Source organism: Anoplolepis gracilipes, chromosome 10 (assembly GCF_047496725.1).
Source record: "Anoplolepis gracilipes chromosome 10, ASM4749672v1, whole genome shotgun sequence".
NCBI classification, from domain to species: domain Eukaryota; kingdom Metazoa; phylum Arthropoda; class Insecta; order Hymenoptera; family Formicidae; genus Anoplolepis; species Anoplolepis gracilipes.
In genome coordinates this window covers 6,287,728-6,315,652 of record NC_132979.1, presented here as the reverse complement: position 1 = coordinate 6,315,652, position 27,925 = coordinate 6,287,728, and the positions used below count along the sequence as shown (strand labels likewise).

Below are 27,925 nucleotides of genomic sequence, written 5' to 3'. Positions count from 1 at the left end.
GCAACATCCTACGGCAGCGGTTTTCAACCGAGGTCTACGAGTCCATTCCTGATGACAGATGGATCTTTAAAAAAGGAAAAAAAAAAAAAAAAATACCCGAACTTTGAGCTCTTTGAAGAATTAAGTGAATTCTAAAAAAAAGATCCCTCGAATTCGTGTCGCTCGTAATTAAAAAACCGCTGCGCTATAACAATAGGCACAATCTACAGTAATACGGGGTCGCGAGGATATTTACTTGGACGCTTGACGGATCCTGTGAAAAGGACAGCCTACCAGCTTGTGCCAAGCTGGTCGGCGACAGGTTTGTGGGACTGCTCGTTTGAGGACTCTGGAATATACCAGCGGTTCAACCATTTCAAAAAAAGATCCCCGCATTATTTCAAGTTTGGTAAATCCTACTTGTCTACGAGTCTGTTCATACGAGATTTCATTGCGGTTCGACATCTTCACTTCGTATGTACGCGGGAAAATACGATAGAAAAAAATTATATATATATATATATACACACGAACGCGATCACCACGAAAAAGATAAAATCGTGGGAAACGCGATGCGAATGAACAATTACGATATCGACATCTGCTTTTTAAATCTTCTCTAATTGGATATTCTTTCGTCGGCGGTATCAATTGTAGTACGTTAAGTTAGTTAAACGATTTCGCTCCGCTCAAGAGCAAATTGCTTAATATCGACGATAACCCCGTTCTTTGTAAAACTAAATAATTGTTTCTTTCTTTTTTTTGGAAATAAATATATGTTACCAGCTTTAGAGTGAAACTTGTCAGATTTTTCACAATTACAGATACGAGATAATATTATTATGTAACGAAACACACATATGTATATGTATATATAATAAATATAATGACATAATAGAATCTTAATTAATCGAAAAATTCGTGAAACTGAATAAATTTCTAGGTACATATAAACGTTAATTTTTTATTCATTAAAGTACTATAAATCAAGCGAAATCAAAAGCTCCAATTCTGATTTGCACATCTAAAATTTAAATGATTAAATATCGAGATATTGTCATATAAAGACCAGACGGCTTAAATTATCTGTTGAATGCCAACGAGTAATGAAGTTTATTTTTAGAACCTATTTGGCGATTGTATATTCGCGAGCAATAATCAAAATATTTTCGTGTTTCTTATTTGACACGTGCAAAATCTCTCGGAGGAATATATCTATGTATACGCGCGAGCCGATAATAGATGCGTATTAATAGTATTATTAACACTCTCGCGCAAACTATCTTAATAATACGGTATCGTTTCGGATTTGGTTTGACAGATAATTTTCTCCGAGAGAGTCAAAGATAGATAAAAATATTAAAAAAAAAAAATAAAGAAAGAAATGTCGTTGTAAAAGCGATGAAGACTCGTTCAGAAACGTGCAGCCTCGCGTAAAGTGCGTGTAAAATCGAGCGGAAAGGAAAAGAGAAAATGTTATTATATAATCGATAGTATGCGATAATCGATCGGATAAACTTACGTTGCTGAACGGCGTACTACTCGAATGATCCTCTTGATCCAGAGGAGTATGAAGAGGTGACGGAAAATGTACGTTGCTCAAATCGGGCAACGACCCCGTGTTGTTGCCTATCGGTATTTGCTGTCCCGGTGGTTGCGAGCTCGGGTATATGCTGAAACGCAAAAATTTCGCGCGATTGCTACATTAACGTGAAATCAAAATGAAAATGAAAAAGAACGCGAGTATTATCGAATTTAATTTCACGATATCGACGCAAAAGTGTCGTAAAATTAATTGTGTGTTGAATTGAAACACTTTCGCGGAATCTTTGCCCCGTTCGATAAAAAGATTGGGTACGATGGCCATACGGAAAAGATGGCCATAGGCTGAAATTTTTTCAATAATCCCTACATGGTGCGTTTTTTTAGTCATTATCAAAGATAAAAAGTTTATTTTACTTTGACTACCTGCAAAGCTTTTCGTTTGTCCACTAAAAACTGTTACAATGTCGAGTAAATTACAGTTAAGCTATCGTAATCGACGTTAGGCATATTATAAAGATATGTAAATTGTTATATCACCTATATATTTAATTTTCGTTTACTATTTTTTTTATAAATATTACGGCCATCTTTTCCTTAAAACTCGGGTAAGATGGCCATAGTTTTTTGAATGCAAAAAACATACTTTTATTTTCGTTATTTTTTAATAGCGTTTGGCATATTATCTTCACTGAAGCTTAAATTACGTATAATTGTCGAAATTAAAAGAAAAATATTTAATAGAAATTTTATATTATCAAAATAGTACAACATAACCATTGGCCATCTTACCCAACTTTTAAGGAAAAGTTGGCCGTAATATTTATATCCGATGTAAGTTTCTCAAAATTTTTTTAAATTATATTAATTTGATATTATAAAATAAATATAAGGGTACGTACTTAATCCCAGGCACTCTAGGCATTTCGCACGAGGATCTTGGTCGTTCGATGAAACCGTGATGAGGATCTCTGTTGTCGCTTCCGCTTCCGGTCATAACGTGTTGATCTGTTAATTACAAAACGCGATTTATAAAGCTTCGTAATCTCGTGATGGGACATCGTAAAACGTTACGATAAAAAATATTAATGCGTCGCTCGTACAAAAATAGTGTATTTTTTATTCCACACGGTAAAAAATTTTGTGTTAAATTTAACACATTTCTCGTGTCCCAATTTATCCACTCTAATTTTAATGTTAATTTAACAGAAGGCAAATATGTAAACAAATAACAAAAATAATATGTAAAAAATTAACACAAAAATGTGAATTAGTGTAAGATTTATTTGTTAATTGTGTTGTTTTAACTCTTAAAACGGTGAATATTAACTCAATACAGAAAAGTTAAAATAATATAACGACAGTATGTTATATTTAACATACATAAGAGTATGTTAAAAATTTAACACAAAAATTTCTACACAAAAAAATTTCAACAAAAATAGAAAATGTTTTTTACCGTGCACATTTTCTTCGTTCGTACTTGGATCTATATATTACTACGGTATTGAATATAAAACAATCATTTTGATACTGCATCTTTCGTTACGGATGTGCAGTATGCATGTGTTTCTCAAACTAGCTATCCAATTTCTACGGAGCAACGTAATACCGCTTACTAACGTTACTATCATATAATATTTCACATGCCTCGTCTAGTGTAAAATCACTCTGTTGACTTTCGTGATTTGTGTCGAGGTAATTTTGATAGCTTTTACCAAAAATGTAATGCATTATCACTGCTCCAAAATTTTTGCTTGTCATATTAGTGGCAAGAGAAAGATAGAATTTTATCCGTAAATAATTAAAATGATATATAGATAAATGTATAAATTATATCATATTATATATAAATATATAATAAAGTAATATTAACTCTTGTCGACGTGAAGATTAAGATATTTTGAAAGTTAATGCGAAATAATAATTTAATTTTAATACAAACTTCACACTTGTTCGGCATAAACTAGAGGCATCTGTAATTAGCTTCGTGAACATAGGACGTAAATTAAACCGCAAGAATTTTCGGATTTATAGTTTGAAGTTGCAAAAGCGGATTACGTTGTGTATGCACTTCAAAGGCAAACTCGCAAGAGGTCTGACAGGTCTTTGCAAAATTCCGTAGGTAACCACTTAAGAGAATGGAACGGTGTCGCGATATATAACGAGGTAATATGGTAATGACGGAATTTCCGAGCCAAACCATTTACGCGTCAAAAAAGAAGTTTGCTTCGCGAAGACGATGATATTTCACATAGAAGTGACTAAGTGACGTTAAAAAAAAACTATATTACTTTTTTTATACGCAAATATTCGATCGTGCTTGAACCTTTAAACGAGAAAATGAAAACATGATTTTTCTCCGCGCCAAATCAATCATGCAAATAATTTTATACACGCCGCATCGTTTTACCGGTCTTGTCTAAAGCTTGTATAAATTATATTTGCGCGACGAGATTCATGCAGAATGACTTTGATTAATCGTCCTTCCCTTTATACAGACAGACTCTGAGCGGCTGTAGAAAGAATTACAGTTGAAAGAAGTGTGATGCTTTTGACAGAATTTAGATAAGATACATTGGATGTTTCTCAACCGCGATATATCGGATTGTAATGTGGATCGTGAGACGAAAGAGGAGCGTAAAGAATTGTGCGTGTTTTTTGTTTACAAAGGAAGTATTCGAAGAAAATAGATATTATAGTTCCGAGGCATTAATTTCCGTAGATAAGAGTGCTTCGACGAAACGTTACATTACGTAAGATTCCGCCATCTCGGCAGATACGCAACCCACGCAAACACACACACACACACACACACACACACACACACACACATATATATATATACATACGCGTGACGGGGTTTTCCATAACTTTTCACGTAGCATTCCATCATGAGAGGAAAGAGAAAGCGCGCGTGTTTCTCTCCCCCCCCCCTCTCTTTCTCTCTCTCTCTCTCTCTCTCTCTCTCTCTCTCTCTCTCTCTCTCTCTCTCTCTCTCTCTATCAAAACAGGTTTTACGTTTTGCAAATAAAAGGAGAATCGACATGCGTCGCTACCTCGTCGATGAGGTATGGCGGAGGTCGATTGGCAAGCCTCGTTGGCGCTCTGATGCAGAGCCGAGTCTGAGTTTGTTCTACGCCAGGTATCCGGCGGCGGTGGCGACAGGTAAGGTACGCCGCTGTACGGCGACGTGTCGTGTCTCTTCTCCATGGGCCGGGATCGCATCGGTCCCACCCCCATGCTCCGGCTTCTGTTGTCGCTGCGATACACCATGGAGTTGTGCTGCATCTCCTCCAGATTGCTGAGCGCCGTCTGCAAAGTTGTATCGCGTGAATCTCCTTGAGAATTTCGATCGACATTAGTTGCCGGCGACGCGACAGCATGCAAAAAAGTTGCAACACACACACACACACACACACACACACACACAAAAGCGCGTGTATGTGTACAATAGCGATGATGTAAAAAAAATATTTATAAATATGGTGCGGTAGCAGACAGTAGGTACAATGCATGCGTGTCATGCGGTTTTATTTTTTTCACGGTGCATTTTTATGCAACTGATTTCCATAAGTTACAATTATCGTATAATATACACGTGTTTCTCACGAGAGATTTCAATGCGTCAAAATAATTTCTAGAGATAAATGTTTTATATTGTGCTGGAAAGGAGATGACGATTGCATGAAATTTGTAAACGCTGTTTACGATTCAATTTGCGAGCTTAATGAAAGTGAATAGAAGAAACAAGAATAACTGCGACGATATATAAGTCTGTCAGAAGCCAAATTAATCTCACCATTCTATTTTTTGTGAATTTTAGTATCAGAATAAACACACACACACACAAACACACGTTTGTGCTCCGATACCAAAATTGAGAAGCTTATAAAAAGTAGAGTCGATCAGCTCAGTTCTCAAGAGGCTCATAAATATATATATGTATATATTGAGGCTACGAAAAGCAAAATTATAAAGGCTATTTCGCCGAATATAAATTATAAAATGAAACGTCAACGAATTTTCGCCGAATTCACGAAACAGATTTCGTCTTTACACGCGAAGGGGAGAAAAAGAATCGAATGAAAATAATTCACTTTTATCTTCGGGTGCTACGGTGGCAAAACCCGTTTTCCGAACTCACTCCGGCGCCATTCGACCGACAGGCGAGGAATTTTCTCGTTTCGCGAATCCCGCCTCATAAAGCGTCTCTCGTCCGTCTATTTTACGACCTCGTCGTCGTACGCTCGCGTTGCCGTTTACGGACGGCGATTAAAACGACGTTAAGAAATTTAATGCAGCTATTTCATGCCGCGATTCCATAGAAATGCCCCGCTAAGTGTCGGATGTGCGTGTATGTGTGTGTGTGTGTGTGTGTGTGTGTGTGTGTGTGTGTATGTGTGTGTCACCTAAGAAAAATCATTACGCGATGGAGAAGAAATTCGCCGCGTCAGCGAATAAACTTTATTATACGATAATCTGGCCTTTTCCACCATGTGTCGAAATTATATGCCGGAATAATCTACGGAATAATAATATCGCCGTCTCACGCTTTCCGTCACGGCTATTTTTGTCACGCATTTGATTATAAGCAAGTTATAAGCAAACACAGTTGCGACCAGTCTCCCTTTACGCTGCTTCGACATGTGCGACAAGAGATAATCCCAAGATGCCAACGTCTCGCGCTGCTTTGTGTCCCGGAAAAAAGGAATGTTCTCTGCAAATTGGACGTTGCTAACTCAGATCAGACGATATCCGTTTTCTTCTTCAAGAAATTCCAGGTAAAAAAGTGTACGTAGAATCGCCTTGAGTTATATAATTCTTTCTAAAGCTTTAATTGCTATTCGATATTCCAAATTTAACTTTGTGTTTTTTCGTAGCTGGTTTTACATAGATTTACATAATATGCGAATAAGTAACATTAATTTGTATAATTTATAACACAGCAGCATTTGAATCAATTTCAATTTCGTGAAATTTACTCGAGAGACAGGGAAAACACGTTATTAAAAAAAAAAAAAAAAAAAAAGTGACTTATAAAGCCTATTATAAAAAGTATATAAGCGCCGGATTTTGACGGAGATAAAGCGATTTCGCGTGGGATTTCGAGCTTCCTGTCTGGCGCGGGACCGTGAATTTAATAAAGAAATCTCTAGATGTTCCCATGTTGGTCGCCATGTGTTGGCCGAACGTGGGTCGCACGACTATTATCTAATATCAGTTGAAGTATACGATAAACACGAAACGTCTCTTCTACACGATTATGAGCGTAAACGACGTTGGACAAACGCTCGTGTAGTCTGCTCATTAATCACACTATTAATTTCGAAAGGCGTATCGAGAAACTATCACGTCGGAAGTGGATGCGCGAGCAAGATGTTAACGCGCAAGCTTCTCTACAAAATTTATTAAATCATACATAATCTTGTAATCTTATTATCGGATAAAAAGTCAAGTCTTTTTTACGTGTATTATGCGTGTGTGTATGTGTGTGTAATCTCTTTTCTTTTTATATTCGATTTATATAATCTCTCTCCTTATGTGATTGTATCATATCTCCTTTATTACGAGAAATTTTTATCAAATTAGACAATTCTCGCACTTGTCGAAACAATGTTTATATCGCCACGCAAACAGTTTTTACCGGTGACGTAACAATCCAACTACGCGTGTGATAGATAAGTTTTGCGATGGATTTTATCGAAGCGTATTTTGTAGAGAAGCTTAAAAGCGCGACGAATACAAGTCTTAACGAGCGGATCGCCCTCCCCCCTACTATGCCAGAGCACTCATTTGCATAATGTGCAGAATATCGTCGTTTGGCGTAGTGACGATGCAAGAATAGCCCCACCGCGACTTTTTTTACGTCGCGCACACGAGTGATATACAAATATACACATACACACATCAATGTAAACGCATGCACGTGTCCGTCTCATCGTGTATGATGATAGAGTGGATGTTAACATATTCCGTCGCGTATCGTAGTACACGTTCTCCCAGCTTTATATAAAGCCTTTGTTGGGCTCAAAACACGTCCAGAAATATAAATAACGATGTTATAAGCAGCCGCAAAATGCTATTAACTTGAATAATTTATTAACGCGATGATCGCAACAAAAGATTTCGATAGAGGGTAAAGAACTTGAAATGCGTAAAGTCACATTATTTTAATGAGACAAAAAGATTCTGTTTACTTCGTCGAAAGAAAACGTACATCGCAAGATTCTTCCCTTTTTCTCGTCAAGTCTACGAATAAAAAGCTATCCCTAATTTTCCTATATATACGAAAAATGAGAATGATCGTTTCTCGCAATTACGTATGATTGTCAGATCTCTTCTTTCTTTTTTTTTTTTTTTTTTTTCTTTTTTTTGTAAGGGATAGGTCAGAGATACTCGGGAAGGAAACTCTCCGGGAGGGAAAGAACCCGAAACTTTACTAATTACATCGGAAATTTGAAAATGTAGTAGTGACTCCGCACGAGGGTCGACGTCTCCCCATTCACAACTTTCCCAATGTCAGGGCCGCGGGCGTCGCACGAGACGGCGCGACGCGGCGAAGCGAGGCGAGGCGAGGCGAGGCGAGGCGAGGCGAGGCGAGGTGCGGGCGCATCGACCAAGCCGACAGCGGCGCTCGTTGAAGAAACATATCTTCAATTAACGTCAACGTTAACAAAAGACACGGGTCCACGTGTCCCCTCCGTGGGTCTTTCCGAGAATTAAAACTCGGTACTCGGTCGCCCCGGCGCGGCGGCGTGTCGATTGAGAAAGAAGAGATGCTAAAGATGGTCTTAAGTGCTTTAAATATCGCACGCGTAATTTCATGAAAATCCGTTGTCTGGGAAATGAATGAGACCCATTTGCGAAGACAATGTGACGCAATCAAGGCCGCTTCTATCGTTTGAATGAGAACTGATGGTGTTCCACGTGTATCTCTTTTACATATGTTTTCTCTCTCAATAAGTTTCAACGGATTAAAGAGAGCGTCGTTATTACTGTTGATGGGCCATCACGTGTCAGCGATCAGGATGAACACCGCGGACGCACGCGACAGCGACTCTTTCTCTCTCTCTCTCTCTCTCTCTCTCTCTCTCTCTCTCTCTCTCTCTCCTCACCTGTGTCTCGACACGAGACTCATTGTCAGTGTTAGTCTCGCGAGAGCAATCCCATGATGGACACGCGAGACACGCCGGAGGATACAAAGCTGCGATCGATGTTACAAGGCATCGTCTCTCCGCCCCTTCCTCTTTCTCCTCTGCTTTCCGCGTCTCGTCACGAAGAGGAATGTAATTATTCCGTTATTCATATTCAAGAAGGAGATTATGTGGACTCGTGTCCCAAAGTAGATGGCAAATGTATGACACGTTGCGTCGTTATTCATTCAAAGTACTAAGCATTACGTTGCACATATGTATGTCTCTTAGTAATCTGTCCCTCCTAGTCTCCGAAAACAGAAAGCAATAAATTTAAATTCCGATCTTACACCGCGATATGAGAGAACTAAAAAGGACTTCGTCTTACGCCTCCATCTACGGAATAATCACAAAAGCTAAGAAGTATTGTATCATTTGAATTTTTCTGAATCTTTAAAAAAGAAAGAATTTATTTATCTTATTCATATGTAAAGTCCAGCCTCTCAAACTTTCCACTTATAAACAAATTTTTTCGAGAAAGTTGCGAAATTCCTGGCAACTTTCTATTAATTATTTATAATCTGTCCCTCCTAGTCTCCGAAAACAGAAAGCAATGAATTTAAATTCTGATCTTACACCGCGATATGAGAGAACTAAAAAGGACTTCGTCTTACGCCTCCATCTACGGAATAATCACAAAAGCTAAGAAGTATTGTATCATTTGAATTTTTCTGAATCTTTAAAAAAGAAAGAATTTATTCTTTATATATCTTATTCATATGTAAAGTCCAGCCTCTCAAACTTTCCACTTATAAACAACTTTTTTCGAGAAAGTTGCGAAATTCCTGGCAACTTTCTATTAATTATTTATAATCTTTATATTCATTTTATCGTAGCGACTTTCTATTAGCTACTCCCATCATCTCTTACAGTCGTACAGAGAATATATATATATATATATATATATATATATATATCAACTCTCTTGCCTTTCAACGAGCAATATCATGCGATTACATATGTTTGAAAAATATATCGTCAAATTAAATTCGTCTTATTAAATTGTTACGCAGATGATTACAAAATTTACTACTACTCTGACACACACGGTAAAAAATTTTGTGTTAAATTTAACACATTTCTCGTGTCCCAATTTATCCACTCTAATTTTAATGTTAATTTAACAAAAGGCAAATATGTAAACAAATAACACAAATAATATGTAAAAAATTAACACAAAAACGTGAATTAGTGTAAAATTTACTTGTTAATTGTGTTGTTTTAATTCTTAGAAACGGTGAATATTAATTCAATGCAGAGTACAAGTTAAAATAACATAACGACAGTACGTTATATTAACATAAGAGTATGTTAAAAATTTAACACAAAAATTTCTACACAAGAAAATTTCAACAAAAATACAAAATGTTTTTCACCGTGCACGTATAAGAGCGTATTTTACATTTTAAATAATAGATATAAGGTTCATAATTAATTCTTTATATTTTAGCTTCGTTAAAAGCACACGGCATGTCTTTAATCGGAAAATTATATGTCTGTGAAAATTATATCCTTTTTTTTCACAGGCGATAATCTGTTAATTCTTTTTAAAATTACGGTAAAAAAACCTATTTTCGAAGGTTGCGCACGCGTCAATACGCGGAGTTTACGCCTGAATGATGAGAGAAAGCACAATGCGAGGTGAGAATTTCTAGATTCACACGGCATAATTATTGTCACGGAAAAAAAAAAATAATATCTTAATATAAAATATTAATTTTACGCACCGATATAACTTGAGTATCCGCATATATGTATAATTATAAAGCGGTAATATTTATACTTGCGCTAAGAAATTTTGCAACGCAGTTTATAACTTATCTCTCCTCTTGGCTTGAATGAACTTTAATTTGGTTTTAAGGCCACGTGATATCGCTATTAAATATTCATCCGGCTTATGTCCTTCGGCTCTCACAGATGATATTCAAGGACAACGCGGCCGATCGAACGCCGATGACACTTTCCAGGCTGTAATTATATCTTCGTTTGACCTCTTATGCAAGTCGACCGTCCGATGTCGGATCGCTAAGGGTGCAGTGGAATGAGAAATTATGGGACGAGGCAGAATCCCTCGCGCGAATCGCGCCGTGTAAGAATTTTCTCAACGAGAAAATCAAAGACCTTCGGCATTATCAGTTAATATTACGTAATTACGGGAGAGAGAGACGATCAAACTTTTGTGAGAATTGTGTTGAAAAAATTTCCGCATCAAAATTCTTCTCCTACTTTCGATCTCAATCTAATACTTTCTTTGATGTTTCAAAGCACAGTCGGATCACCCTCTTTTGAAATTATTTAACTTGTAGTCTTGTCGAAAATTAATTTTTTTTTAAATCTCCAAGTGGGAGATTGTTGATTTACTACTCCTTGAGGTCCAGAAAATAAAAGTTTTATATAAATTAAATTCATCGAATTCTCTAGAATCTATAAACATGGGAAAATTGAATATAGGCAAAATTTTTACTCGGGTTGGAACTAACTTTAAAAAATACTTTCTCGCTGAAAATGTAAAATAAAGATTCAAACTCTCGAATGTGCGAGTTGTGTTAGATAATAATGCATAATTCAACCATCTTGACGAATATTTTAATTTTAATTTTGCGACTCCAAGTATTTTTTTTTTATTTTATATTGTAGAACGAAGATGTGCGAGACACGTATTATATGAATGAGGCGAGGAACATCGTTGAAGAACCGATCGTCGCTTCCTTCCTGTGATCTCGTGTTCGCTCACACAGTTCTCTGCTTCAGCGACCTAGGTCCCTACCCTTTACCTCTCGATGACAACTTTGCTCCACCCCAACATACGCACATACACACACACACACATATATGTCAACGTCGCGACGGCCCGCCACCGTCTGCCGTTTCCCGACGGTGATGACCCACTTTGACGAGGATATATCCATCCGCCATTCAAGACTTCTAATCAGATAAGAAAGAAATAGGAAACGCACGTTGCATCTTGAACCGAATTCGTTCGTACAATCTGTACGCAACGTGCGATAACCCGATCATTCTCTTTCCTCTCGCGATTTATAAATCATCGCCGGGGCAAAGAGGCAATAATAAATCTTACAGAGCGGGGTCTTAAACGGATTGTTTCGTTGGTATATATTGCCGTAAGCGAAATCCCCGGGAATCTCGAGTGCGAAACGAGCGTTATCCTGGAGAATCGATCGCCGGGGCTGCGATGGATGAGCGGATCAAGGAACGAAGATCCCTTTTCCAAAACAAACACTCTCCAGCGAAGAGACAATGGATTAATGCTCCTGCAAATTATCGCGGTACATATATATATATATATATATATATATATATATATAGCGCCACCTCTCTCGATCCTAAAATGACGAATTCGCAGTGTCAATAATCGAAACAGTAGCAGCGATTGCGGTCGTCGACAATCGACACGCTGGGAACAAATGAAACTGGTGAACTACGAGTTACCTGTGTATACGCGATCAATATTCTGTATGCGAGTACACATACACATACACACCCACACCCACACCCACACCCACACCCGCACACATACACACACACACACACACATATATATATACTTGTCGCGAAGCACGTGTACGCAGCAGTGTTTGTTTTCTACTATATCGCCGGAGCTTGCCACGGTTGCTCGCATCATTGGAGGGATGCTATCCTTTCATGCGAACTTTCCTCTAGACATTCTAAAGGGTGTAGAAACATCCTGTCGGAGGCGCTTTCTTTTTGCCCTTCTTTCGTTTGAAAAGATTATATTAAATTTTTAGATTAATAATTCATTTTTAAGTTTTTTCTTATCAAATAATTGAAAGATATCTCTCTTTTCGTTCTTCATATATTTTAAGTACATTAATAAATCATATGTTAAATAAAAGTAAAACAGTTCGTATTTACGTATCTGTAATATAATTGGAGCCGATATTTCCAGCTATAGCTGGAATTTCGCGGTTTTAAAAAGTCACAACAGTTTAACTATAAATAGATAATCGAACGTGAATAATAGGCAACCACAAAAAAAAAAAAAAAAAAAAAAAACAAAAAAAAAAAAAACATAATAAAGCGCGATGAGTAGTACAATGATATCATTCGAGATCCTGTATTCCTATATTTTTCTCAGAATGAAAGCTTGTATACGCGCATCGTCTACGAGTCTACGGAGTTGCCATTCAATTAGATTGCACCGAGACCAAGCCGAGCTCTCGCGCACGAGGCGTCCGTCGCCGCCGTCGTCGGTATATGAACGGCGGATAGGTGCGCCGCGACACGTGCGCAGGAGCAGAAATCCGCCGGAAATTCGATCGATTCGGCGTGAGAGCGCGAGAAAGTTGGACGACGCGAATGCAATCGCGAGCGACGACGGGAAGCGCATCGAATGATCGAATGGCGAGGGGAAGCGGGGAGGGGGGAGGGAGGGGAGGGGAGATAGAGAGAGCGAGAGCAAGAGAAAAGTCTTTTGACCCCGATCATATTCGCGGGGGCGGCGGGGAGGGGGGAATAGGCCCGCGAAACGAAACGTGTCTCTTTGAACGATCGATCGAAACTTGGCCTTGGCTGCCTTCGGTAGCAATGCACCCGCCCGATAATCGCGTGATACTTTAAGACGCGTAGTGCATGTGCACTCGGACTTTCGAGATACGTAGATTGGGCATAAACGAGCCCTAACTAACTCTGTTCAGGATTGAAATTAGCGAACACTATTTTGACAGACGTAAGATAGTCACGAGAGACGAAATTTCGCGTCTATTTTAATCTCAATCATTTTCTCACTCATTTATGCATCTTGGAGAATTTCGAGATAGGTTGAATTTAATTGAGTTTCTACTTTGTATCTTAAATAAATGGTAAAATTATAGAGTAAATAATTCTAAAGAAAAAGAAAAAAAAAAAAAAAGAAAGGGTGATCCATTTAAAGATTTTAAGTATCCAAGTGGAAAGAAAGACGCTTATAAGATGCTTAAAAATGCAGATGAAAAGTAGGAGAAAAATTTCGACTCGGATAATCGGATATCAAAAATATACCCTGGGGGAGCAACTTGTCGCTCCAACTGGCAACGAAAATTCAATGCACGCAACGCAACGCAATGCAACGCAACGCAACGAACGCGCGGGGGTAAAACGATATATAAGAGACTCGCGCTACCCTCGAACCGCGCGCTGCATCAAGGTCAGAGTGTATTAATAATCACGACAGAGCTCTCTTCGTGGCATTGCGATACTTGGAGACTAAACAATGATTTCTTATTGTCCTCTATGATCGATCAGGCTCACGCGAAGCTATAAGACAGCTTACAAAGTATATCACTTATTCAGGAAACTCGCGCGCGCACATACAAGGTCTGTCAGTACGAGGAAATGCGACTTTACATTCTTCCAAATTACATACAATTTTGCGATACACACGTTGTCTGAGTTTCATAAACGCTAAAGAAGATCGATCGGTCGGAATTCGAAGCACGCTTCATATTTTGTCTGATCCGTAAAGAAGATAAGATCACCTCGACACTAAATTACCTCGATACATTATTTTAATTAATTTTCGTAATTAAAATCATATTTTTTAATTAACAATATTATTCTTAAATGTGTATTTGGTATTACCACGAGATGCGACGCGACAAATCGTAATTAATCAGATTACGAGCACAACGTAATCCGATTGAATAGTATATCGACATTATCGATCAAATTATTGTTGTACTGTGTAATCTAATTAATTTTCAATGATTGCAATAGTGGACAGAGAACAGCACGTACCGAGAAAGTACAGAGGGTCAATCAGTTCATCGATTCGATTTAATTCACGTTGAATTCGCAAAACGTTGTTTTTTGTTCTCACCACGCAATAACTTATGCGCAAACATCAATAATAATAATAATAATAATAATAATAATAATAATGTTGATGACGGTGATATAATCTCGAAATTATGTTTCGTTGTACAGTTTAATTGATTCGTTATGCATTGATATGAAGCTTTATGCTACAAATAAATCGAATACACGAATTCGCTTATTGCTAATTACCTTCAACAGCAGTTACATATCATAATCTGCGTAGGTAAACAATTATATCCATATTGGAAAATTATCCCAATCGCACAATGTGAGTGCTATATAATCTCAAGTCATTAGAGTGATAATACGATCGGAAGTATCGAATTAACATATCACAAATACGAGTACGAAATTGCTACAAGATTTTATTCCTCGTTTCTTTTATTATTTCGAATTAAGAATGACAAAGTTAGCCAATTTCTAGTTATTACCGTACCCGCTAATTTTCCCGTATACTGCGATTTTGTCAATGATCCTTACAATTTGCCGGTAATTTGGTAATTATGCGTTGTATGTTTACTGGTTACGACACTAAAATCCTCCGTGAATATCTTCCGCATTATCAGCGGATGTTCGTTATTTAGTAAATTATCTTTTATATATTCCGTATTATTGAATGTGATATATACTGAGGTATGTTTTATATTCGTTTTTTATACGAATATTAATTTAATTTGGTGAAAAAATAACCAACACGTGTACAATTGAATAAACAACGCGTTTGAAAAAGCTGAAAAACCTGTAAAAATATCTAATGGCAATAAATGTATCAGAATTGAAAACACCATAGGGTCGTGCATTGAATAAGCACCCGCCTCCGGTTAAGGTTTCAATAGAGTGCCGTTAATTACGTGTATTAAGAACTTCCCGTTATTTAGCAGAAAACAAACATTGCATAGTTTTATAATTCGTATAAAAAACTAAAAATTTTTAATAGAATTTGAAAGAAAAAAAAAAAAAAAAAAAAAAACATATTTCTATCGCGAGATAAAAATTATTTTAATTTCAGTTACAATATTTTTTCTAAAAATAAAAAAATATCGTACCGTTTAATATACATCAAATGACTTTTTATACATATATTAAAAGTAAAAAAATATTTTATTAAAATAACTGCGTTCAACCTGACGCTGTCGCGCAAAACACGGGAAAAAGAAAGCAAAGTTTCCTCGCTATATTTTTTTTCGACTTTAGTTTGATGCGTGGACAATAAAAATCGAAAACTTCCGAGTCGAGTGTATGCACCTATATCGAGTATACATTGTAGATGCGCAGGATATGTCGAAGGTCGCGGACACACGTAATCTCGCGCTGCGCGCTTCCGTCAAGAGTCGGAAAATTAACTGGGGTTTAGGCCGGCGACTTTGAACGGCGGAGAGCCTCAATTAGTAAGCGAAGGATATGGCATTAACCCTCTGTTAAGCACGCCCACATCCCGTTGTCGTGGCGTTATAAAAACCGCGCGTAACCGACGCGGATGGTACATTCCGTCGTGGAAAAGTGACATCTCTCGAGGCGAAACAAACGTAATATAAACGATGCACGTGTCGGTGATCCTCGGCGTGGTGTTGCTACAGGCGATTTACGTGTCCGCCGGGGTAAGCGGCTTAACTTTCTGGCTTACTTTCCGATACCACCGTGAAATAGATCCCCCGACAGGGATAAGCACACGATAATAATCGACATAGTGACCCTACTATAATAATCGCACGCGCGCGCGTTATTTATCGAATGGTGCTAAAGTCCGAGACGCAAGAATATCTAACGCGTTCGTAATAAATTCTGATTCTGCCTAGCCACCTGACTGGATCCCCCCGGAAATGTTGGAGATGGTTCAGGGCGACAAGGAACGGTGCATGAGCGAGCACGGAACGTCTCAAAGTGAGTCTCGCGACTAAATACCCTAATCAACATTCGGCCGATAATCTCGCGCTACAGACGTTGGGTCTTTGCTCAAGTTCATTCTTCGAGACTCTAATGTTTTTATTACGAAGAAAAATTATTTTTTAAATTATCTACGCGTAGACAATTTTACAGTACAAATTACAATGAAAAATACATACTCCTCTTACAGTATTTATAAAGCTAAAACATAATATAAAATAAAATAAAATTTGAATAATTATAACAGCCCTTGGTAAAGTGTATATAAAATGTATATAAAATTACTGTGAGTAAAAATATTGAGTTTGATTACAAAATTATAATATATTGTAATTGTTACTATAATATATTTTTTTTTATATCGCGCGTTTATAATAAACATTTCAATTTGACGACGCAGCGCTTATCGACGAGGTTAACGATGGGAAACTTTCGAACGATCGGAGTATAACGTGCTATATGCATTGCCTTCTTGATGCATTCAGTTTGGTAATTTTTTTTAACTATTATTCCGTTTATTATCACGTACGGCAAAATGGAACACTAATCGAAATTTCGACACAGGTCGACGAAGAGGGTGACTTGGAAGTCGATATGCTACTGAGCGTCATCCCTGAGCAATATCAAGAAATAGGTACCAAGATTTTGAATAAATGTGCCAAGCAAGGTGAGACGCCTTTTATCGACGATAATTATTATTCATTGTTATGCGAATCAATCTTTCCCCGTTCTAATTTTTAATCAATATTTTAGATGGTGCGGATCCATGCGAAAAAATATTCAATATAGCAAAATGTGTCCAATCAACAGTACCAGAGGTAAATGTGTATGTTGTGTGTGTTTGTTTGTGTGTGTGTGTGTGTATGTGTGTGTTAAATGATGATTTAGTAAATAATTTAGCAAAATTAAGTTCGCTCTCTATCATGTTGCGGTTAAATCAGTATCGTAAAATATTACACACCCTGTTTTTTTTATCTAATTAATACGCCTACATGTATCGTTACAGCTGTGGTTCATGGTTTAGTTCGGCGCATGGGAGGAATTTTGCTTCACATCGTCGTGTGCAACGCGTATGATGTTATGATACAAAGCAACTCGCTTGTGGAGACAAACGAGAGACAAAGAAGTAGCATAGGGATCTAAATTACGTAAAAAAAAAAAAAAAAAAAAAAAAAAAAAAAAAAAAAAAATAGTCATTTGTATAATAATAATAGTAAGTAATCACGACAAACACATACGGCCTAACATGTATAAAACTAAGATAGAAAATGCTGTAAAATATTGGATAAATTATAAATATGCATTGAAACAGATCCGAGCAATAACGAATTGAAGGGAGGGTCGTGAAATATCGATGCATAATAACGAGCTATTTATGAGCCCATGTTTAATTAAATAATTTTTTATGATTTTATACGCCTTTGATTCCAGTACCATTTAACTTTCTCAACTCGCTCATGAAACTATATTGCGTAAGGGATAAGATGGGGGTATAGGTAAGTTAATTAAGCAAGATTCGCGTTGTAAAAAGCAAATAATAGTTGCAAGAGGAGAGATTTATTAAGAGAAAACTCAACTAATGTGAAAAAACATCGGATAAGATTTATTAGAATTAATTTGCAAGACTTTGATTAAAAAATTGAAAGGTTCAATGTATGGTGTGTATGTGTATGAGAGAGAGAAAGAGAAATAAGAGGTAAATTTATAATTTGTAGAAGTCTGTTTATAGAAACAACTTCGTACTTAAAGTTGGTGAATTATAAGTTTACCTTAGACTTAGCATTGAACCCATCAATTACGCGCGAGATAAGAATGCCCCAGTTCATCTGACAGTGCCGTAATTTCGGCAATCTTAAATCTCGTGTAACAATCTATGCTTTTGCGAATGTAAAATAATTACTTGTTTACGCGAGCAGCAGTATACACAATTACTGTCTTTAATCGACAAATCGTAGGTACTTTTCTATTCGCTTTGTGATTTCATGGTACGGTGGATCAGTATAACATGCGGAAAAAATATTACGTAATATTTTCATTGGTTCTCTGTCTAAGATGATATTGCATAATTTTCTTAAATCATCCAGACGAGAGAATTTCATTTGGGAAATTTAATTATTTCTTCCGACAATGTATGTCTAAAATTATACATTTTACATTGTCTACTTTGAAATAATATCAGAGTCAAATAAATTTATTTAAATTTCTTCACACACATACGCACAAACAATACGTACGCATACACACACATACACACACACACACACACACACATATGCACACACGCACAATATTATTTTTATAAAACAAAAGAGTAGGTATTTTTATGATACAAATTTTTAATTAGTTTGCTAATAAATCCATTATAAGTTATCGAGGGCTGCTTAAAATTTGACTGTCATTTACATTCATCAAAACTTTTCGAAATTTCTAATGTAGGATCATCGCGATTTCGTGACTTTATCTACGCTACTACTCTCTCGGGAAAGATATTTTAAATTATGCACGAATTAAAATCATTAATGAGTTCGGTTATACTTTTATATAAAGGTATTTTCTGCATCATTTTAATAAAAAAAAAAAAAAAAACTTTTCGCTGGTAATTCAATATGCAACGTAGACACGCGTTACACAAAGATTAGAGGATTCGATAGATGTGTGAGATCTCAATCTTTATTAATTCTTTTTAGCATAATACGATCGACAATGATGTTTACATTTAGAATGTATGCATTACTTATACCATTCACTTTATAAACTTTTTATATTCTACGTTCACTATTTTAACCACTAATGCGGATCTTAATTTAATTATTGCTTACGTAGAATAACCGACTACAGCTATGATGTCTAGTGTAATCCGAAACATTCGTAATTCGTGCTATTACGTGCCATGCAATTGCATTATTGTGCAAAGACATTGCAAAAAAAAAAAAAAAAAAAAAAAAAGAAAAGGAAATTAAGAAGATTGCTACAAAAAGAAAATTGCCACGATCGACACCAGTCTCGATCTAAAGTTTCTACTCGCAAAATATAAAGTGGATTTTGCAATCATACTGGAACCTGGTGCCAGACAAAGCAAGTAAAATGTCTGCGATGCAAGGACGATCTTGAAAACACGGAGAAAAGTCTTTTTCGCATATCTCGTACCATCGTGAAAGAAGCCGGGAAAAGCTTTCAAAATGATGCGGCAGAAAATTGTTTCATCGCGAAACAAACATAAAGTTATTACTTTGAAATAATATGTACTACCGGCGAGAGTTTCCGCAGAATAACAGAGATCAATTTTACTCATTCGAGAGAAAATTTTTCCAGAGATAATAAAAAAAAAAAAAAAAAAACATTATGTTCATGACTGAAATGACTTGTAATGAATTGAGATTGGACTTTGTTGTATTTTTATACAAATCAATTTAAAACTTTGGCAATTTTATTTGACATTTATGTTACTCCAAGTTTATATCATAAAACACAAAATTAACAGGAGAGGATAAAAAGTTTTGCTCTGGCATCTCTTTAATTATTTAAAATTCGAATAAATCTGTAAACCGGATATGTGACCGAAGAGCGGGAGATCGGCGAGACCGCGATTCGGAAGAATTTTTCTCCGTGGCGGGGGGTGGGGGGGAGTAATAAAATAAAACGTTCGGGAGAATAATAAGCCGAACAACAAGAACAACAACAAGGGTAGCTTCGTTCGAGGATCAAGCGGTACAGACCTTAAGGTCGATCGAATGGATCGCGCCGGGATGCGGCGAGGAGTGCTCTTTCGCGTCGTTGCCGCAATTGACATTGTTGTTAACATTCGGCAGCGAGCCGCCCGCCCTGAATTGATTCCCCAGGTTAATATGCAGATGCTTGCCGCTCGACTGCGGTGGACTGGCGCCGGCACTCTTGACGGACAGCGGGGTTTCCGGTACGCCGGATCCCGTGGGACTAGCACCCACCGAGCTGCTCGCCGAGGCCACCTGTGCAGTCCGTCAATTGACAACCATTGACAACCATTGACAACCGTTGACAAACGTAGTAATCTCGTAAGCGAGCCCTTTAATATTTACGGATTTGTTTTCGCGACGAATGAAACCGGTTTCTCTCTCTCTCTCTCTCTCTCTCTCTTTTTCCTTGAATGTGATTTCACGGAACTCGAAAGATTTCAAGGATTTCTTGTCTTTCGCGGAATATATTATGATAATATTCTTATGGAGTACTCTTGTGAAAATTTTGACATTAGATATTATCGACGTCGTGATTAAAATTTCGAGCGTTTAAACTGTGATTCTCAGTTTTGTTTAGGTTTTTCCTCGTCAAGACTAGGTTTTCACGGCGTAGTAATCGACCCTCCTATGGACCACGCTCCGATAAACAGGTTCTTATCTACGTAACGAATTCCATTCTCCGATTGCCGATGCAAACGGTACTCTAGTCGGTGTTCTCTGAGTGAACAAATTCGAACGAAATGTAACAGCACGTAAACAGCAGTCTTGCTGTAAACATGGATTGCAAAATCTGATGGAATTTTTTTATTACACATAAATTGATATAGAAATGAGACATGACAGATGCTAGTTTAAATGACAAGTGAAAAATATGACAATTAAATATCCAGTGTTAAATTTATACACATTTTTTTATTCTAAATTCAATTGAATTTCGACATTCATGTACATGTAGAGCGTATTCAAATATTGGAAAATTTCTGCATGTAAAATCCACGGAAATCCAATTTCGTTTTCATTCAAGCAGATTTTTCCTCAAGAACACTCAGAGATCTCATATCAAATAATTCCGCGCGACGTTTTTATCTTTTTGGCGAGAACGTTCCCCGGTGCCCCATTTTAACCGCGCGCTCGGAGGTACACTCGAGGACGCTAAATACATCGACCCAACCTCGTCGACGCTCATTGAAAATACTTCGAGGGCCGCCGGCGCTAGCGAGAGAAAGAGGGAGAGAGAAAGAGAGCGGAATGTTTACATGCGCAACGAAACGTATCGAACGCACTCTAATCGAACGTCATATTGTATCCGAGGAAAATATTTTGTTTCCATTGTTTGTTTTCTTCATCGAATGCAGAAAAGGATACTCTCCGATATCGCGTTTCAACGGGCAGGGAAGGAAAAAAAAAAAATTATCGAAATAAAATAATGACAGAAAATATATTCGGACAGCGAGTTCTCTCTCTCTCTCTCTCTCTCTCTCTCTTTCTCTCTCTCGTTAGCCGAGTAGAATGTAGCACGAACGATCGATTGTTCGCGCATGTTAAAATGTATGAATTTCAAGTGGCACATTGATTAGCGCGCGGGATATCAGGCAAGATTGATTCGTCGCGTTTAATCGCGCATCGTGAATACCGCGATAAGCTCGCGGCACTCCGCGACCTATCCGTCACGGATGCAGTTTCGCAGGTGCGCGTCGGCATCGTCGCGTGCGTCTCGCTCGCGAGAAGCGCTTCGCGCGACCAAAGTTTATGCGACATACATACATACATACATACATACACACACACACACACACATACATACATACATATCGGAGCGAATATATATGCATCGCGAGCGATGCACACGCATGCCGATACGTGACCGCGCGCGCGGTGCACTTGCAGCAGCAGTCGCATATACATAGGCACCCACACATATACACGCACACGTACACGCACAGCAGCAGAGACACGCGCACGACTCGCTCGCTCGCTCAACCCGGTTAACACACGCACACGCTCGCGTATACACGCAGAAAAAGAAACGATGCGACAAGCGACAACGCGCGGTAAAACGAGAAAAGAGATAGAATAGATTTAGAGAAAGAACGGATATACGCAGAGTACGGCGTAGATAGGGGAGGAGGGGAGCCGCGCGGGAGGAAAAGGGGGGGGGGAGGCACACTCGTTGTTTACGTTCTAACATCTGAGCCGAGGGAGGTGCACGGACGGGTCACGGTGCGCGACACGGCATCGACCCTTTCGCGCGCGCCAAAAGACCTACTGGTGTTTCCTTACTCTGCTCGTGACGTCCGAAACCTCCTTCATGATCGCCTCGAACGCCGCCGAGTCCTGGGCCTCCTTCTGGTTCAGCAGCGCGATCTTTTCACTGAATTTCCGTGGGTTCGCCATGATGGCTCGCGGCACTAGTTTTTCGCGGACACTCGCGGAACCCGGAGCACCCACCACCACCACCACCACCACCACCACCACCACCGCCACCACCACCGCTGCTGCTACCCACTAAGCAACAGCACCCGAGAACCACCACCCTCGTCGGTGCTCCGTCCCTCTCGCAGTTTTTTTTCTTTTTTTTCTTTTTTTTTTTTCTTCCACTCGTTCGTTGTACCGCGACGCGCACTACCGCTCGCGGGATTTCACACGGACGATAATCGCACTCTGTGACGCGAGGAAATCACTACGTGCGCCTTCTCGATGGCACTGGCGAACACTGATACGCAAGATCATGTGGCGCAGCGCGCCACGCGCATCGCGCAGGCGCGGGCGATTCCGCCGGCCGATTGGTCGTCATCGTACCCCACCGTGCGGCCGCATCCGCAATGGAGATTTCTACTTAATTTTCGAGACGTTAAATTTCCTAGTCGCTGATTTCGCATCGCGGTTGCGGGTTTAGTGGAAATTAGGGATTCGACCAATCGAGTGTTTGATATAAAGGATGCCATAATAAATGCACGATTGGTTGATTCTTTCCTGCACATGTGCGTCGACGCATGTCATTCTTGTCGTCTCGTTCTGTTTATCAAGCACGTGACTTTGTATATACATATATATGTATATATATATATATATGTGTGTGTGTGTGTGTGTGTGTGTGCGTGTGTAGGTGTGTGAATATATATCAGTGTTTTATACACCACACACGCTTAAAATAATATATATATATATATGCCCAAATATGAATATCTTATTTTGTAAACTTTAATAAAATATTTTTTTAATTATTGTCTAAATCCTGGAGGGATAAAAATAAATGCAATTTAAAATACATAATGTACATATGTATACATGTCCAATCTTATTTTCCTCCTTTTATCAAGAATGTGTATTGTGCAACAAGTAGTATATTCATTTGACAGCTCCAGGAAAATCGGACATCAATGAGATTTTTTTTATTTGACGAAAATAAAAAATAAACTACATTATAAGCTACTTTAAGAAAGAATGGCGAAAATTGACGAAAATATGTCTTTGGAACATATTCCACCAGCAATATACAACGAATTAGTCAATGAATTGAATAAGAATTCGAATTGGCAAGTGTTGGCGTATTGTGTAGCCGAACAACTCGGATATCAATGGTAAAGAGAAAACATTTGGTTAAACGATTGTAATGAATGTCTACTCTTCATATTTTCTTATAAATTTGTCGCATGTAGGAATTCATGGCTACAGTCCTTAGAACAGAATATTAGTACGACAAAAACGCCAGCAGACAATCTACTGTTTGAACTAAATATAAAAATGTGTACAGTTGGTATATTGTGTACGTTACTTAGAGACTGTGAACTTGATAGCGTTTTGTCAATTTTACATCATCCAGGTAATATATTTTTTTTTTAATCACTTTAAAATTCATAAAATTTTTTACTTGTAATATAATTTTCAATATATTGTTGTTAGAGCCATCAATAATTGTCAAACACCCATCTGATGGTATAGAATGCGATTCCTTAGAAATATCCATTGGTCAACATCTTTGTCTTTCTTGCAAAGCTATCGGCATACCTCCTCCAAGTTATCAGTGGTGTCATAATAATATCGAGTTACAGGAACAGCAGAGTCATGAACTTGATATCATTATAAATAGGTAAAAGCAGTATGCAAATAAAAGTATGTGACAATAGATTATTACATATTATTTACAGCTGTGATCAAGCTGGAGAATATAATTGTAAAATTTCACAAGTAACTAAAGATGGAAAGACAGTAAATTCTGTACTGCTAACAAAATCAGTTTTTGTAAATATAACTCGTATACCTGTAGTTATACAGCAGCAACCACCGACATTCTTAGAGATCAAAGAAGGTGAGGATTTGATAATTAAATGTGTAGCGCATGGTCATCCTGAACCATCTTATCAATGGTTCAGAGATAATACAAGACTAGAGGGAGAAACATCAAATATATTACATGTAAGTACTATAATATTAACACTAGAAGATTGTATTTTTTTATAACAAAGAATACTGTTCCAGATAAAACAATTTAATTCCAAGTATGAAGGAAAGTATTACTGTTACATAAATAATGGTGTGAATGAAGTGATTACTCAAAGAAGTCATATAATGGTAAAGATTATTATTATTATTTTACGTTGTATCTTATATAAATATTAAACTATTATTATTCTCGTCAAAACATGCTATCAATCAAAAAAATTTCGTACATAAAATTATAAAAAATTATAATATATTTTAAATTTGTTAATATTTCTAGATGGATCTTCCTCGTGAAAAAGCAGTTGCAAAGATAGCTTTAATCATTGCAAATGATAATTATGAAAATCACAAATGTTTAGAGACACCTAGAAATGATGCAGCAAAAATTGGTAATCTATTGAAAGAGATAGGTTTTAAAATAATCTGTCTTGTAAATTTATCAGATGAAGAGATGAGAAATGCTATAAAAATATTTAGTCAATTTTTAACAGAAGGAGTTTACGGTACGTTTTTACAGATATGCTCCACCAAAATATATATTATAATGTACTTATTAAAATTTGGTATAAATATAGGATTGTTTTACTATGCTGGACATGGCTTTAAAATGCAGGAAAGTTATATGCTTGCTGTTGATGCACCTGCATCTTACTTAAGAAAAGATGCAATTTGTGAGAGTGAATTGTTAGCTATGTTATTGCAAAATGATCCTGCTCTTTTAGTAATAATATTGGACATGTGTCAAACTGTACCACCAAAGTAATAATTTCTGGTTATATATATATATATATATATGTGTGTGTGTGTGTTAAAAATTTAAAGATAAAGCAAAATAAGTTAAGTACAATTAGGTGTTCAAAAATACATTATATAAAAAAATTATTTTCTAGAGAATGTAATCCTGATATTCATAATGAAATACCAAAAATTGAAGAATACAAGAGTAGGAAAAATCTTCGAAATTTAGTCCAAGCATACTCCACGTCTAGTCATCGTCCTAGTTATGAAAGAAGAAATAGCAAGTATGGATTATACGCAACGCAATTAAGCAAATATATCAATAAAAATATTCCAGTCACAAAAGTATTTGAAGAAGTAGGAAAATGTAAGATGCAAACAATTTATATATAGACATATATAGTCTTTATTTCTTCTAATAATAATGTTATTAATTTTTGCAGCAATAGATAAACAATTGAAGGGAACAGAACGTAATCAAATTCCAATGTTTGCATTAACTATTACTAAGCCCTTTCGTCTTACTGATGCAATATGCAAAAGTAATTATACAGATAAAATTCTATACATTCTTAAAAAACAAATATTTTTAATTTCTTATATATTGTATGTTATATTATTGCATGATATTATTGCAGGAAATCCATCGCCTATGCTGAATAATTTAAATAATTTAATAGCCTTTTCAAATAAATCTTTTGAAATAATCTTTCCGCAAACTGGTATTCCTGCTACGGTTACAATCTCATTATTTATGGAGCCTTATTTAAATGTAATCAAAGTTTCAGTGTGTGTTTTAGAGGATTTACAAGTAAAGTTTTTTAACTTTACACGTATAAAGCAGAATAACTTGTTTCAAGACATGAATTTCAAACAATGCTGGATACATAATCCACAAATATGTGAGGTACAGTGTATATATAAATTTTAACATTTATGTGAGACAGATGTGTTTGTATTCATATTGTAAATGTTTCACATTTCAGGGGCCTTTGGTTGTATCTATTTTAAAAAATGAAACTCACATTGATGCAGAAAAATTGCACATTAAAAATCATATTCCAATGATACTGAAAAGCATCAATTAATATATATAATTACTACAAACAAAAACGCACATCCACAATACATGTGTAAATGTTAAAATTTAATTGAATATGTAAAATGTTGATTTATATAAATTCTTTATATAACGATATAGTGTACATAATCTTACATGTTACCTTGATTTTTTATTTAAAAAATATATAAAATATTATTGAGAGACTAGAAATTATAATTTTTCAATATCAATAACAATTAGCAATCATTTTTATTTCAAACAATATATTTTGTCAAACGACATTTTATCTCTATAACATAGTGTAATGATTTACAAAAGATGCAATCCATGGACCTCCAATGTTATTTACATACTTACGGGTGAATGTGTAATTACATACTATGTGTTTTGTCATCGCAGTAAAATCCAATACTCCACTCATAATTTTACTTTTCTTCTCTGCAAGACCTTGGATATAATGACAACTTGTTGTGATTTGAATGGAATGCTCCTCATCTGTGAGAAAAAAATATATACATTTCTGAAAGAATATAATATTATATAATTTAATAAATACCGATTAGTTCCTACCTACTGTAACTGCGATATCAGATAAAATATAAAATATTATATCAGTCTCATCTACTGCAATTAATTGCCTTTGATTAGGACTAAGGGTCTCGATTTTTAATCTTAAAATCTCTATCATATCTTGCGTTACAAGGCCTTCTAAGGATTCATAATCTTTATTTGATAAAGCCTTAGATATTACTATTGTTGCCTAAAAATGCACACAATAATCATATATTTATTAATGTATAAACAATATTTTTTCACTCAGACAGAAAAATCATACGTATTTGGCTCCTTTCATAAACTCAGCCACATCAAATTCTTTATCTATGTGTGGAGTGATCTTAAAAACTGATAAATACAGAAGCTTCAGTGGTGTTAAAATAGATGGTACGTGTGAAGGTGCCCCGTCCACGAGCATAGGCAACGAGACGTCCGATTCCGTGTTGTAAGGTCTACAGAAAGCAAAATTTGGAAGCGACGTAGACAGTAAATTTGATTCATTGCAATATCGTGATATCTTTGTTCTCGGTTTGTTTCTATAAGTAACACATGCACTAATTCGTCGTAAACTGCACGGCAAGCCTTTTTTAATTGCCGAGGCTAACATTGCAACTTGCATAAGAGTGTGCAAAGGTCCTCTAAATCACACATCAAAATCGGAGCGCGAGATATTTAACCTATTTTCTACGTAGCATTAATGTATCTTATTCATAACAAACGTGTGTACAAATTCAATTTAAATTTCCTTACAAAGTATTACTCTATTAATGATATTAAACGCTGTTTATGTTTAATTAACACGTGTATTTTTCGCAAAATTTATTTTATTATATAACAATTGTTCCCGAAGATTTTTATAATTGGCGCCAAATTATGTTTGGTCACAAGTTTGTTCGTTTTAGCAACTTTTAGCATTAGATATTTATATGGATGAACTTTAGGTTAATTTTATGGTAATAAAGTTTGTCAAATGTACC

General features: G+C 36.6%; 4 protein-coding genes across 10 annotated transcripts in view; 2 read left to right on the top strand and 2 right to left on the bottom strand.

Annotated features, from left to right (window-relative positions):
* The window catches only part of Crtc (CREB-regulated transcription coactivator), a 31,696-nt gene extending 9,014 nt beyond the window's left edge, over window positions 1-22,682 (bottom strand). For 4 of the 7 annotated variants that reach the window (XM_072900198.1, XM_072900199.1, XM_072900200.1 and 1 more), the window contains exons 1-5: window positions 22,430-22,682; window positions 20,153-20,401; window positions 4,581-4,836; window positions 2,424-2,529; window positions 1,502-1,652 (exon numbers count right to left, since the gene is read on the bottom strand). In XM_072900198.1, the coding sequence (XP_072756299.1) occupies window positions 1,502-1,652; window positions 2,424-2,529; window positions 4,581-4,836; window positions 20,153-20,401; window positions 22,430-22,543 (876 nt within the window). In that variant the 5' untranslated portion in view covers window positions 22,544-22,682. Of the gene's footprint in view, window positions 1-235; window positions 329-1,501; window positions 1,653-2,423; window positions 2,530-4,580; window positions 4,837-20,152; window positions 20,402-22,429 lie in introns of all 7 variants that reach the window. The other 3 variants (XM_072900203.1, XM_072900197.1, XM_072900202.1) reach the window with 2 other exon arrangements.
* On the top strand, window positions 16,002-17,848 carry Obp1 (odorant binding protein 1). Its single transcript, XM_072900210.1, has 6 exons — window positions 16,002-16,150; window positions 16,349-16,433; window positions 16,837-16,925; window positions 17,001-17,103; window positions 17,190-17,254; window positions 17,443-17,848. Exons 1-6 carry the CDS (start codon window positions 16,091-16,093, stop codon window positions 17,458-17,460), a joined length of 420 nt encoding a protein of 139 aa, XP_072756311.1. The 5' UTR covers window positions 16,002-16,090; the 3' UTR covers window positions 17,461-17,848.
* A 253-nt stretch (window positions 22,683-22,935) lies between the features above and the next one.
* On the top strand, window positions 22,936-26,524 carry LOC140669947 (mucosa-associated lymphoid tissue lymphoma translocation protein 1). The gene is made up of 11 exons (XM_072900196.1): window positions 22,936-23,730; window positions 23,809-23,972; window positions 24,053-24,239; window positions 24,298-24,565; window positions 24,629-24,721; window positions 24,870-25,095; window positions 25,168-25,351; window positions 25,483-25,697; window positions 25,774-25,872; window positions 25,969-26,237; window positions 26,317-26,524. The coding sequence occupies exons 1-11, from the start codon at window positions 23,594-23,596 to the stop codon at window positions 26,416-26,418; spliced, it is 1,944 nt and encodes a 647-aa protein (XP_072756297.1). The 5' UTR covers window positions 22,936-23,593; the 3' UTR covers window positions 26,419-26,524.
* Window positions 26,525-26,623: 99 nt separating this feature from the next.
* On the bottom strand, window positions 26,624-27,684 carry LOC140669953 (m-AAA protease-interacting protein 1, mitochondrial). The gene is made up of 3 exons (XM_072900209.1): window positions 27,229-27,684; window positions 26,964-27,153; window positions 26,624-26,888 (listed from the first exon to the last, which is right to left on the bottom strand). Exons 1-3 carry the CDS (start codon window positions 27,565-27,567, stop codon window positions 26,683-26,685), a joined length of 735 nt encoding a protein of 244 aa, XP_072756310.1. The 5' UTR covers window positions 27,568-27,684; the 3' UTR covers window positions 26,624-26,682.
* Window positions 27,685-27,925: the final 241 nt, after the last annotated feature.